The sequence below is a fragment of the Leuciscus leuciscus genome (assembly GCF_965113295.1).
Source record: "Leuciscus leuciscus genome assembly, chromosome: 15".
NCBI classification, from domain to species: domain Eukaryota; kingdom Metazoa; phylum Chordata; class Actinopteri; order Cypriniformes; family Leuciscidae; genus Leuciscus; species Leuciscus leuciscus.
In genome coordinates, this window is record NC_138739.1 from 23,633,741 (window position 1) to 23,648,727 (window position 14,987).

Genomic DNA, 14,987 nt, shown 5'->3' on the forward strand with positions numbered 1-14,987 from the left:
CACAAACAACACTGAAAAAAGGAGTTTGAGCTGTATTATATTTGATTTGACGTGTGTCACAAGCGCCAAAAGACGACTCAGCTTATTTAAGCACAATTTCAAAGTTAACGCCAGTAAGAAACAAAACATTCTGTACAAAAGACGTACTTGCTCTCTCACAGACATACAAACACAACTGTGTGTATATACAAACATGACATACAATTTCCTCTGTACTTTTAAAACAAAAATAACCACAGTTATCTTTTCAGAACACTTTTAATATATAACATTGTATTTACAAATATTTCACATATGACACTATGTAGTTAAGAGCCCCCCCACAGGTGTCCGTATTTGACAAAATGTTCAACATAAATAATTAAACAACATATTTTTCCCCATCACACAATAACAGTATAAATTCTACAGTAGCACAGCTGACTACCACAGTCAGTTGCAAAGTGCTGTCCTTTTTTCGTTCGTTTTTTCCTTAAATACAAAAATACCACCACTTCCGACGCAACGCCGGTAGTAAATTTCTAGCTGCTGCGCTATAACGACGTACACTGAAGCAAAATCAGCTCACATTCAAAACGGTGGGCGGGATTGGTCCTTGACGCCAAATCGTTTGCGCAATGGCACCGCAAAACATCGTACGGGGGGGAAATGTTCGTAAAAACGTTCGCAAACAATTAAGATGGTGTCGCATTAAAAACGTTTTGCTCTTCAGAATGAGAACTTCATGTTTTGCTAACTAAAATCTCATGTTAAATTCATTGATCATTAAGCATTTGTAAAATGTTGCACTTATGGTGAATAAAACGCTTAAGTGGCCAATGTGTTCTGTAAATGCCATCATCTCTACAGCCATAGCAAGTACTAAATGAACTATGACCACCTTACGAGTATATTGCATGTAATAGCTAACGGGTAACTAGTGAGAGAAGAGGAGATATGGATAAGCATAAATAATGATTAGCAGAATTTTAACCTGTATCTTCAGAGAGGGGAGCAGATATTACTACTCAACGAACACAATTATTCATAAAGGGCGAACAATTTAAATCTGAAGGTACTCGGCTTCTTACAGTTAAAGTTGAAATTTTGATTGTAAACATGGAAGAAAATTGGTATTTGAGACTATGTGACGATCTTTATGCTGACCAGAGAGAATGCTAGACTAAATCGTACGTTAAACGATTAATCTGCGTACATACTTATCAACTGAGTATCCAGTTTCCGCCACGAAGCTAATGTGAAATTCACAGCTTTAATTTCTAAATAAAACGCTTCAAAGATCCGGCAAACGTGGATCTGAGAGCAGAACAGCTGCCTGATGCATATTTAACGATACAAACGTCAGGCGTTTTACGCACTATACGTAGCCTTGCAATAAATAGCGATTAGCCAAAGCGACGCACCAATTGGTTTTAGAGGCAAACAGCTGTGAAATTTGGCAGCAAGACACATCTTCACCATGGCTCATTTTCAACGCAGCTGGTGCCTGATAATTTCACTAAATTTAGAGAGAACCGTAATGATACTATGGAAACTGTATCAAGTATCGAAAGTATTTTACGCAAGTCTAGAGTACCTTGCGAATAACCTCAAAATCTTCAGGGTAAAAACGAATGAAAGTGTATCAAAAGCTTCATCGATGGACTGCTTTTGTTTGACGATTAAAAATCAAAAAAATTTACGTTAATGATTTAAACTTGTTTTAAACGTTAAAACAAAACAGTCAAGGTCAATAATAAAAAAAAAAGATAATGGGGCGAGCACCTGTTGCTTTTAAGTCAACTGTTAAAAAAAACAACTCAAAACCAAATAAATAACCAGAAAAATGTTAAATGCTGTCGTTAGTTGCAAGAGTTAATTCTGACATGGACTGTGGTTCATTTCAGCTTTTGGCACGAAAGCAAAAGCTCATTTCTTTCTCCGACCCAAATAATTAACGTTATTAACAGTACCTATAAATCAATAACCTGATACTGCGTGTTTTTTTTTTTCTTTCGTAAAAATGAAAAATCCCCTCAAGTCATTGTTTGTCGCTGTAAAGTGCAATAGTGCTTTTTCGTCTGTATTCTAGCTTGCAGGCAGTCATGTCCACTGCCTTCCAGCAGGGGGCGACAGCGAGCTGAGCGCAGATCTCACAGGCAGTAGTTGTAAATCACAGAAGAAGCTCAGAAACGCTGAAGAGTGGTGTTCATTCTTCCTTTTCGACCGGAGGCTCAATCTCGAACGGTTTTACAATCTCCTCTTCGTAAACTTTCAAAATCGCTTCGCAGACGAAACGGTACTGGCTCTGCAAACAAACAAAAAGCAAATGAAGCGACTCAGCTGCATGATAAAAACAACTATGTATGCCAGATAATTCAATGCAATTTTTGAGAGACTGTATCAAGATTTGTAGCATCGAATCTTCGATATTTATAAACTTAGACTGAGATATTTCATAGCAAGTCAACTATGTAGCTCATGTTAGAACCTTTTATTTTGGATAAAAACATCTGACAAATGCATAACTGCAAATCTGTCCTAAACGTTAATTGTCAATTAAACAGTCTCTTCCTGTCTAAAGGGGCTTTCGCACCAAGTAGTTATAGGAATTAGCCACCAGGGTGATTACCCGAGAACTAAATGTTCCTCTAGGGCCATTTTCCCGATTGCATTCGCACCGCTAGTAGGAACTCTGAAGTGACGTCAGCCTTATTTTGACGGCGCTGAGAAAGCCAGTGCCTGACTCAGTCTTCATTAGTTTACGGTCTGTTATTAGATAGATACGTTATTAGATACAACCGTGTGGTTGATGCCCAATGTCGCTATCTGAGCAGAAATACATAATCGCATTGGATTTTCTCCTTAGCGTTAAGGTTGAGAGGTCCATCTATCACTGTTTTCCATGTTCGTGGAGTAAATTAATAGGCTATAATCTGTGCATGTACACAGCTTTTATTTTTAAATAGCGGGTGCTGGTGTTTTGCGTGCGTTCGGCCAATCAGCGTACACTTACATCACTGGTAGTTCCTATTGTGCTGGGTTAGACCCTTCTCTGAAGTAGGAGCTAATTTAGTTCCCCATAAAGACGTTCCTATAACTAAAATCCTTCCCAGTTCCTGTGGTGCGAACACGCCAAAAAGTGGGTTCTTCCGCCATTAGTTCTAGGAACTATGAAAAGGTTTCTCCGGTGCGAAAGCCACTTAAGTGCGCTGTTCTTCTGCGTACTCACAGGAGTCTGGATCATCATGGCACGCTGGTCTCTCATGGTTCTCACGAGGTCTAAGGGATACACCGACTGACCATTCTCTATCAAACACATCGCTGTCTCCATGGTGATAAGCACCCCGGTGCGACCAATCCCGGCGCTGAAAGAGAAAGGGGTGGAGTCAATAAACAAATCATGGTGTTTTTTTGTTTTTTTTACTTTTAAGAGATTCTGTCGGGACATTTTCCAGGCCTGACCTGCAATGAACCACAACAGGATCTGGAGTGTCGGCTCTTTTGCTGCGTACTTGACTGACAAAGTTCAGGAAGTCCGACGAATCATCTGGCACGCCGTGATCTGGCCACGCCAAGTACTGCATCTGACAAATCTGCCTTTCTTCTTTACTCTGTTCAAACATCCAAACAGACAACATTAGCACATACGTTTATTTACATTAATACATAAGGAACATTTGAACAGGTGTTGTCACCTCCAGGTGTGTAAGAGTCAGATCTCTGAGCATGTACGCAGAGTTCCCTTCCTCCGACACGCATGTAACCTGGAAACCTCCATAGGTGCCACTTGCGGAAACATTTGGCCAGTATTGATGACATTTCACCTAGAAGGGAAAACGTCCAATATACCATATAAGACAAGATCATCAATAGAAATCAGAACATTTTTCTGCCACACATTTTGATAAGATTAAGGCCCCGTCCACACTACTGCGTTTTCGTTTAAAAACGGAGACCTTTTGCTACGTTTGCACCTCCTGTCCACACTAAAACGGCAAAAACGGAGACCCAAAACGGAGAAGTTTAGAAACGCTGCCGACCCGTTTTTCGTTTTGAATCTCCGGAGGGCGTTTTAGTCTGGACGGGTCAAAACGGAGGACTTTAGAAACGATGACGCAGAGGCTCACGCTCGGCTCTATGATTGGGTGTCATCAGTCATGGAGTATACACAGGTAATATTCAGTACCAGTAAACTCCACCCGCTGGAACAGCTTCTTACAGTAAGAAACTGCCGCGTCTCAGGCGCGGCTCGCGCGGTAAACGCATGCATGCTATAAATAGAACCGACGCCTATTTTTCATGCGACACGCAAGCGTGTTGGAAGCGTTTCCAGGCAAAATAGAATAGGAAAAGATGTTTATATGTCATTTTGACACAAATACATATTAATAAATGACATTTTGATGTTTGAAAGCATTTTTTTACAGTCTATGTTTGAAAGTCTCTAGGTTTACACCGGCACGCGCATGACCAGTGTTGGTGAATGGTCACGTGATCCACGTTTTCAGTCGTTTTAATGTGGACGGAGATCAATTCTAATACGCAGCTAAAACGCTGGTGTGGACGGAGATCGTATTCGTTTTAATTCTCCGTTTCTAACCTAAAACGCAGTAGTGTGGATGGGGCCTAAGACAACAACAAAAAATTCAGAGTACCAGAACCAATTGATTTTTTTCATGATTTCTTTTAACTGTATATATTTAAAATAAGTTTGATAAGGTAACTTGTATTTTTGACCAAATAAGAGCAAAGGTCATGAACAGGCCCCCATTGTATAAGTGGCTCAGGCTGGTTACTCCTCTTTGACTCCATGTGGAAATATTTTTTATTTTTTTATTTATTAAAAACATTGGGTTATACCATATTGGTGTGTTGGCTGATTGTTCCAAATTGCAATGTCATAGATCATGTACCTTCCACCAAGCATTCATTGTGGTATTAATAGTTTTATTGTTTTTATAACCAGGGAGTTTTTAATCGATTTATCTATTAATGGTAGAATTACATTAATTATTACATCTAATTAACATAAACCTCATTTTTTACCACCTTTATGTGTGTGAATACCATTTAAAAATATATATATTCATACCCTGCCACGTTCAACTTGTGTCGTCAGCATGACCACAAGGGCGGCGCTCTGTTCCCACACCATCTGCCAAAAGTCAGAGCATGTACCAGGAAGTGGCCCTTGGCAGGCAATATACCGCTTTACTTCACCTTTACTCGGGACTTCCATCTGAAAACACACAAATATATACAGATTATCACTCTCTAAGAACAAAACGTTACCAAAATAACTTCAAAATAAAAATGATCTGAGAAGAATGCTCACATTGATGAAATTTGCATTGATATAATCATCCGTCCCCTTTAATACAACTCGAGTGGTGTCGTCTGTGTCACAAAATAAACTGTTATGAACATCCAGCTAATCATGAAAACATTTCTGAGTCCAACACAAACACAAGCTGTGCACTCACATGGAGAAATGTCCCGATAGCGATTTTTGGAGACGTTTTGTGGCAATCTGGCGCATGACACGGACATCCCAGGACGTTTCCTGTACAGTTGCTATAGGAGTAAAATAGATTTGCAATCAACCAAATGTTTTTGGATAAAAAAAAATAAAAAAATTGTAGCTTGGTCCTGTTTACTGTATGTTATTATGCAACATTAGCATGTTTCACTCATTAATAAACAAGCTAAATTAAGCTTTTGGTTTGTACAAGTTCATGACATAAAAACAGTACGCTCAGCAAACAGGAAATAATCGAGACAGTCGGAAAAGAACAACAGGAAATTATGTGACTAGAATATGATTCAGCCGACAGCCCAGTGCAGCAGTGTACGCATATGTGTGTATCTATATCTATATCTATATATCTATCTATATCTATATATCTATATCTATATATATATGAAGAGTTCAGATGCAAAAGCCTCTAAATGCCATCTGAAATTTTCTCATAGAATGATCATTTTTATCAAGCTCGTATATTTAAATTCAATAATTTCACTTAAATGGCAATGAAGATTACCTAATAATTGTCAAGCTTGATAAAAATGATCATTCTATGAGAAAATTTCAGATGGCATTTAGAGGCTTTTGCATCTGAACTCTTCATATATATAATACACACACATATATACACATGGATGCATACATACATACATATAAAAAAATTGAAAAGTGTGTGTCAGCTGACTTACATCAAACTGCGCAAGCACGGTACCGCTGGAAAGTCCGTCTTTCAGCAGCTGTATTGAGAACCTCAAACTATCAGCCTCGGAGTGGCTCTGCTCTAAACCGGACGTCTCGGGAATGTACTGGAAATCTGGCTCCAGATCCAACTTCTCCTGCTCCTCGTCCACATCATAGATGGCTAAAGGAAAAGGAAGGAGAGAAAGTGAGATTATAATTCTAACTATTAAAATTCGAATTTTGGAGCTCCATCCAGGCGGATCGTACCATTGGGTCTGACAAGCAGGATGAGCTCTCCTGATTGGTCCTCACAGCTGGCCTTAATTAGCATAACCACGTCATCGTGAGTGTGCTCTGAGATATCGCGTCCGTTAATCAGCACGACCTGGTCGCCCTCGTTGAGGCGCGGCATACACATATCAGCCTGAGAGAGGTCAAAGGTCACAGATGAAGGGTTAGGGTGAGAAAAGTCACCAGTGACAAGTCAAGAAATCAACATACATTCAACATTGACTTAAGGCTTTTCAAATAACAAAGTGAATTAAAAGTTTTGTTTAAACTTTAATATTCCTGTCTGAATGAATGCAGTCAAGAATCATTCATCATCAGGCTGAGGTGTGCGACACGTCATATATCACCTGACATTAAAAGAAAACAATCTGATCTGAGTGTGACGCATAAACTTACCGGAGTTCCTGGAGCAACACGGGACACTATGATGGGCATCCTCTGGTCAGCGCCACCCTGTGGATGAAGAGGAGAATTATATAATTGAAAATATTCAAAATAAATAAATTAATGAATATATAAAAATACATACATAAATATTATTTTTATACACATAACACATAAACTGTAATGAAATATTATATATTCATATAAATTAAGCTCTAAAACAAATAAAAAGTAAATTGTTTACAATACATATATTTTATAAATATACATTTTAATGTATTTTTTAAAAGAATATTATTTAAAACAGTATTTACAATTTTAATATATTTTTATAAATACACTTTAAAATTTTTTTTATGTTAATTACAATTGTTATTTAAAAATACATACTTGTACAGTACTGATATTTTAATATCTACATTTTATAAATCTCTATAACTATCTATCTATCCATCTATTCATATATGCACACACACATATATATATATATATATAAATAAATAATGCACTATTAAGAATTACTTTCAGTTATTTAATTTTATACTCAATTATTTATTGTATAATGGTAATAGTCTTTCTCAAGCCAACATTATAATTATAGTTATCATTTATTTTTATAAATTATAAATTATCATAAATTGAGGCAAGACCTTTGATAGCACACTGACATGTTATCTCATCTGCTATTCATCTAAACATCTATCTGTCCGATAGATAAACAACATCCAAAATATGCTTTTATAAAATACATACATTCAGAATTTGCACAAATTACGACATTCGATTTTATCTTATAAACAGTGTAATCATAAAACTGAACGTTCAAAAAACGCACCTTAACGTTAAATCCAAATCGTCCGTTTTCATCCGGCCTCATTTTAATCAGAACAAGATTGTCATGAGGCACGGCTCCGTTCTGTGGAAACAGAGACAATATGAATCAAACAAACCGATACGAACAAACGCATGTAGTGTGAGTGTGTGTGTTAAGACAGTTTTCCCCACCATGCTCTTTCCCGACGACGCAGGTACATTGTATAATTCGCTGAGGTGGTCGTCCAACTCGTTCTGAGACTGTGATCTGCCGTTGTGGGTCAGAGGGTCTTTTCTGGACTGTTTTGGGGGAAGAGCGGGCGGCTGCTCATCGGTCGTGACATCGGGAGACCTGAAAAAAAATAAAAAAATAATGCAAAGATGAATGACTGGATACATCATCACATACTGCATTTGTGTGGTCAGGGCTGGTAACACCAAAGAAATGCATTAATCAAACATTTGACAATATCAAAGTAACTCAAAAAAATCATGTAAGAGTCCATGATTTGTGTGAAAGAGTGTTTGTGCAAGTGTATAGCGCCATCTATTGTATTTTTAGAGAAATACACAACACATCCCTTCTTATGCCACATTAGTGCCATTTAAAGTCACCAAAATGGACACTTTTTTTAATGGAATACTGCAGTATTTATTATAAATAATTGATTGGCGAACATCATTATTGTTTTAAATTCATTTGCTCTCATAATCTTTAATCAAAATGAATTCCTCTCCCTCTTGCTGCATTTTTTCTCTTCTCTGATCATGAGTTCACTGGCATGAGGGCGGGACAAACCTGTCACTCACATGAGATCGACCAATAGCAAACCACAACCATCCAAGCAATTCCATTCGGACAATATTAAGCCCCGCCCAACATTTTTCCTTGTTCTAGAAGCGGTTTCACTTGTATATTTCATGCTACTTTAATGTAGAGACACTGTGGAATCCACAGATGAATAATTAAACAACATTTACAATTTTAATGTACCCATGTTCAAATCTGGTCGATACAGATAAGCAAATAAATGTGGATACATATAATTTTTTATCTCAAATAAACTTAAATCTATAGATTTTATCAATGTTTTGGTACTTAAGTGAATGTAGGCATCACAACATTATTAATATTAATAACTACTCAATTTGACATTAATAAGTGATGAGAAAGTTGAATAGTTGCAATGAATTTTCAGTCCTTTACTATAAGAAAAAAACTCTTCAAGAAACAGTGCTCCTAAATCTATCCTTTAAATTTAGCACTAGACAGGAAGAAACAAATGTCCAAAGTTGAACATCCAATATAGGCTGATAAATATCCGAAAGAGTTGGAAACTTTTTTTATACTTCATTAGAGCAAAAGTAGAGATGTGACAACCTTTGATCTTTGACTTCTTACACATATTTTCACTTATGAGCCGTTCATACATTTTTCAGTAGTGCACGATTACCAATTTCCAGCAGATTGAATATTTAGAGCCAGTCGTAAACTAGACACAACTTTAATTCACTCCTCTTTCCAAGTCTAAAATTTGACATTATCCCAATCTCAGTTTTTTCCATGACCGTCCGTGGGAACCTTGCCTGTAAACAGGGATAAACTGAACTGTAAACCATCCAAGGATCATGGGTAAGATGATCTGATTCCTTCATAATCATTTGCAGACTTTTCATAAAATGCCGTAGCCTAGGCAACAACGATGATTTATGTTCTGTAAGTAAGAAGCAGGAGGCATGAGCAGCGCTGTATATCTGCTGGGTGTTTAGTGAAGATTTCCAACAATTCATCAAAGCTCGCAGTATTTGCATACCAGGCGGAGAGTATTAAGACCCGGGACTGTTGCCTCAGAGAGAAGCCATGTCTGTGTGTGAGTGTGTGTGTGTGTCTCATTATGAATGCTCAGATTTCAAGCATGAAAGCCCCTCTGCTCTGCAGTCTACAGACAGCGCTCAGCGCCCCGGCCTCCAGGACATTTACATAATAAAAACAAACGAGGCGAAAAAAAGAAGAAAAAAAATTCACCGTTAAAACGAAGACCAGGATTGTTTCAATTGTCAGGCTGAAGGGAGAGACATCCGATTCGCCTTTTGTGTCGTTTAAATGTGGGTTGTGACAGTTGAATGTGTCGAGTCGAAAACGCAACGTGACGCTAAATGGACGAAATGAATAAGTGGGGTTTGCGCTAAATAGCGTACAGTTTTAGGTCAAGTTTCCTGATCCACTTAACATACAAACTTAGACTTTGTATTGAAGAAAATGTCAACTTTTCAAATGTTAGGGCTGTAACAACCAATTGATTAAATTGATAAACTAAAAATAAAAAGCTATTAGTTGGGTCTCATATTGAAACTATTCGATTTTTCTAGCAAACAATGAGCCCTAGAGAAGAAAAGTAAAACGAATTGCGTAAATGCGATAGTTTGCGCAAAAAATGGTTTTACGAATAATTAACTACACTAGAAGGCTGCAATAACTAGGCGATAAACTAAATGAGAAATAATAATGAAAATTGCTGAGAAATGTCACTAGCGATTAACTAACATTTTATGCGTAAAACACAAACTTGTGCATCTATCTATCATAAAAGTGCATCCATCCATGATAAAAGTGCATCTATTCATCATAAAAGTGCATCTATCCATCATAAAAGTGTATATATTCATCATAAAAGTGCATCTATCCATCATAAAAGTGCATCTATTCATCATAAAAGTGCATCTATCCATCATAAAAGTGTATATATTCATCATAAAAGTGCATCTATCCATCATAAAAGTGTATATATTCATCATAAAAGTGCATCTATCCATCATAAAAGTGCATCTATTCATCATAAAAGTGTATATATTCATCATAAAAGTGCATCTATCCATCATAAAAGTGTATATATTCATCATAAAAGTGCATCTATCCATCATAAAAGTGTATATATTCATCATAAAAGTGCATCTATCCATCATAAAAGTGTATATATTCATCATAAAAGTGCATCTATTCATCATAAAAGTGCATCTATCCATCATAAAAGTGTATATATTCATCATAAAAGTGCATCTATCCATCATAAAAGTGCATCTATTCATCATAAAAGTGCATCTATCAATTATAAAAGTGCATCTATCCATTATATTTTGCACAAACATGTTTTTACTTTGAGTAAAAAAAAAAAGATTAACAAAACATTTGGGCCGCAAATACTAAAATCAATTAAAGAAATTGCGCTAAAATGTAGCGAAAAGCAAGTCATTTCTTTCAGCCAAAAAATATAAAAATAAAAATGAGGGCAGCAAAAACTAAGCAATAAAAATCCATAAGAACTGTTAAAAAAAGAAGTCACAATATGTTTTTTTTCCTCACTTGAAAACCTTGAAACATTTCTATTTTAAAACTTTTTTTTTGCATAAAATAAACAGTTTTGTTTTACAATTTTGCACATTGTACAAGAACATCATGCTAGAAATAAAATTTGCCAGTTTATACAATTAATCATTTAATCAAACAAATAAATCAATTAATAAATATTTTGTTAGTAGCACTAACTTTTAAAAACTCTTAAACTCTAAGTTTCAGCTTTTAAAAATATCTAACAGAAACAATCTTATTTGCCTACTGAATTTTGATTAGTCCTTACTTTCTTCCATTTATTTGCATACTGGATTTTGAATGGTCCTTACTTTAATTTATTTGCATTCTGAATGTTGATTAGGCTATTAAATTTTGAATTGAACTCTTGATCACAATTCACCTAGCAAGTACAGGAATTTATTCTCTCAGGTCAAAAAAAAGAGATAACAAGTGCGACTCATCTTTATATAGAACATGAAAACTCACACAATGAGTCAAAGGTGTACTGGACAGCCTTGATTCGGAAATTCTGACATTGCGAAACGAGATTAGTGGCACGATCTGAGAAAGGAAATGTGTTAAGCGTGGTCACAACTCATTCCAATGGAAAATAATGTTGGGTTCACCAGTGTGAACTCAATCGGTCCTGCCATGGTAACACTCTGAACTGTGCCCACCACAAAGCTCACAGCAATTTCCACTAGCTCGAAAACAGTGTTCAACCAACAACATGTCATTTCGTCAGAGATATGTGGTCACACCATATTAAACCTCAGGTTGCCAGTGAGAGTGTGCAGTGCTAAAAATAAGAACAACATTTCACAGCGGAAACTTTGATGACTCAAAGTGTGCCAGTCCAGCCCTTGTGTGCTGAGAACGCATCATTAAGCAGATCAAAATCTAGAATTGTGTAATCTTTGAATACAAATATCACAATTGTCCGACTGCACACAATATAACTAAAGGGGTAATCAATAAGTGACCTGTTAGAACTTACAGGACACGCACAAGCAAACAAATACAATGTGGATGTCAAACAAAGTTTTAGCATCATAACATTTTGCATACGAGCTGTAGCCTACTGGGGGAAAAATTCAAGTGGCTTATCTTCACAATAGCCTGAAACACACTGCCAAATGCCACGGCAATAAAACCCTCAATATGTCAAGTTGATAAAAATCATTATAGTTAAAAAATTATTTAAAGGGATACTCCACTTTAAAATGAAAATTCTGTCATCATATACTCACCCTCATGTTGTTTCAAACCTGTATGAATTTCTTTCTTCTGCTGAACAGAAAGGAAGATATTTAGAAGAATGTCAGTTACCAGACAGTTTCTGGTCTCATTGACTTCCATAGTATATATTTTTTCCTACTATGGAAGTCAATGAGACCAGAATCTGTCTGGTTACTGACATTCTTCTAAATATCTTCCTTTCTGTTCAGCAGAAGAAAGAAATTCATACAGGTTTGAAACAACATGAGGGTGAGTATATGATGACAGAATTTTCATTTTAAATTGGAGTATCCCTTTAAGACAATTGAGTCATTTAAGAGGATGAAAGTTTTTGATAAACAAATGGATGTCTTATGTAAAAATGATTACTGGTGCTGTCAATCGATAAAAAAATTAACTAATTAATCACACATTTTTATGTATTTAATCGCACCTAACAGAGATTTTAACTCTTTCCCTGCCGTTGACAAGTTAACTCGTCATTTATGAGAAAACGCTCCCCTTCCAATTACGAGTTATTTCCGTGTTATCACTGTTATAAGGTAGGGGGAACTATTACACATCTCCTGAACGAGTACAGAATCTCCAGACCAAAACCCAGGCAAAGAAGCAGCAGAAACCAGCGATCTCATACGTAAGCAGATGCATATGTAAAATCATCAACAATAAACAGCATATAAATTAAAATGGCCTAATGTTAGTAGAATTAAACAGATCTTTTTTTGTTTAAAAGCAGAGGCTCTGTTATTTCTTTTGATACATATATATTGCATGTGCAGATATTCATACAACACAAAATTCTGGGGGCCATGAAAATGACCAAAAACGCTGCTGTAGGCTGGCAACTTTTTTAATATATTTTTAGATTGTAATCAATTCACACTTAATCTCTGAATTAGGGCTGCATGATTAATCGAAATGAAACCGCATGCCATTTGTCAAAGGCTGCGATTATTTTATGCGCAGCTTGTCAGTGAAGCACAGCTCTGTGATCAGTAGTAAATGCTACTCCATTTGAAAGCAAGAGGGCGCTCTCGTGGAGAAACTCCAAATATGCGCCGCAGAAGTACGATAACGCACACTTCATTCCAGGAAATCCCTATGGGCATCATACTAACACTGTAGCTGAATAAACAGAAAATTGAAATGCTTTGATTGATTTATTAAATGTTGTTCATAAATGCTTCGCATGTTTGGAAAGATGTTTGACGCGTGTTGCTTTTTCAAATGCACGTTATAAGCGACTCAAACTCAGTGATTTCAGATGGAGCAGCGTTTACTACTGATCACAGAGCCGTGCTTCGCTGACAAGCTGCACATAAAAGCATAATCGCAGCCTTTGAGATTTCATAATCGCAATAATCCAAATCGGTTAAGCGCGATTTCCATGTTAATTACGATTAATCGTGCAGCCCTAATGTAGGCTGTGTCTTATTTCAGCATTACGTTTAAACTATAAATTTGCATATTAAATTGAATGCAATAGCTTGAGTAAACATGTTTTTCTGAATGATTTACAAAATGTTAGGCCACAAAAAAATAGCGAAAACCATCAAAAATTAACGAAAATAGAGTTTTTACGCTAAAACTTTTTTTTGCACAAATTGCTCATTTTCTACTACCAGTTTTGCACATTGTACAAGAAGAACATGCTGTTAAAAAATACTGTAGATAAAATTTGCCATTTATATTAAATCAGTAATTTAAACAAATAAAGAAATGAATCCACTATAAAGTTGTTAGTAGAACAAACTTTTAAAAGTAAAAAATTTATGAATATAAAAAAAATATAATGCTCTGGCGTGCTTAAGACAAAAAGTTCGAAACTCACGGTGTCGAGTCCAGGCTGATGCTGTTGGCCTGCGTGGAGGATGCAGACTTGTGATTGGTGAACGTCTGGCATGGCGAGTCATCGATCACGTGATCGACTAGGTGACCGATGGAGGACGGCCTGACCCGCGCGCCCTCTGTGGTAAACACGGAGTTACTGCTGAGGAAAGAAACACATTAAAAACTTAAACTGTAAGTGAATGAACCTGCATATGTAGGGAAGTTTGTTCTTGTGGGAACTCACTGATCGGGCGAGTCCGGCGGAGAACGGTTCGGCAGACTCTGAGTCTCGAGTCGGTCGTCCGAGAGGGAATTCCTGCTGACGGTCTCCCAGTCCAAACCGCTCATCAGTCTCCTGACCAGAGGCTTGCTTGGTGACCTGGAAATGCATTATAAATGATCTTTTGTGAATCGAAAAGACAACATGCTCTATTAACCAGAACCGCAAGAAATATTGTAGAATTCAATTTCCAATGTAAAACAAAATCAGAATTGTTTGCTTTTGAAAATAATAGGACCACCATTACTTAGCATTTATGTGAACCAACATGGCACATTTGACACACACACACACACACACTATATAATATAATATAATATAATATATATATATATATATATATATATATACACACATACACACCTCTACATACATATGATCTTTTATGTTACTATTTTTTGCAAGTAAAACAGTAGTTTACAAACAAACGTTATTTCCGGTTACCTTTGGTTTGTATACATTCAACTCTTTGAAAAACAACAACTTTGTTTTTGTAAATTTTAGTAACGTTGCGAAAAAAATGACAACGTTATTTGCAGTACGTAAAGCAACAAGTTCGATACATTCTAAAGTGTTTTTTTTTTTTTAACAAAAGCTTTAAAAGTACAAAAACA

General features: G+C 36.4%; 1 protein-coding gene across 3 annotated transcripts in view; it reads right to left on the reverse strand.

Annotated features, from left to right (window-relative positions):
- Nucleotides 1-17: 17 nt before the first annotated feature.
- The window catches only part of ptpn4b (protein tyrosine phosphatase non-receptor type 4b), a 37,447-nt gene continuing 22,477 nt past the window's right edge, over nt 18-14,987 (reverse strand). The window contains exons 14-27 of one of the 3 annotated variants that reach the window (XM_082137970.1): nt 14,338-14,472; nt 14,095-14,253; nt 7,868-8,027; nt 7,698-7,778; nt 6,875-6,931; nt 6,455-6,611; nt 6,196-6,368; nt 5,466-5,556; nt 5,318-5,379; nt 5,075-5,221; nt 3,678-3,806; nt 3,445-3,593; nt 3,212-3,347; nt 18-2,287 (exon numbers count right to left, since the gene is read on the reverse strand). In XM_082137970.1, the coding sequence (XP_081994096.1) occupies nt 2,189-2,287; nt 3,212-3,347; nt 3,445-3,593; nt 3,678-3,806; nt 5,075-5,221; nt 5,318-5,379; nt 5,466-5,556; nt 6,196-6,368; nt 6,455-6,611; nt 6,875-6,931; nt 7,698-7,778; nt 7,868-8,027; nt 14,095-14,253; nt 14,338-14,472 (1,735 nt within the window). In that variant the 3' untranslated portion in view covers nt 18-2,188. The remainder of the gene's footprint in view (nt 2,288-3,211; nt 3,348-3,444; nt 3,594-3,677; nt 3,807-5,074; nt 5,222-5,317; nt 5,380-5,465; nt 5,557-6,195; nt 6,369-6,454; nt 6,612-6,874; nt 6,932-7,697; nt 7,779-7,867; nt 8,028-14,094; nt 14,254-14,337; nt 14,473-14,987) is intronic. The other 2 variants (XM_082137972.1, XM_082137971.1) reach the window with 2 other exon arrangements.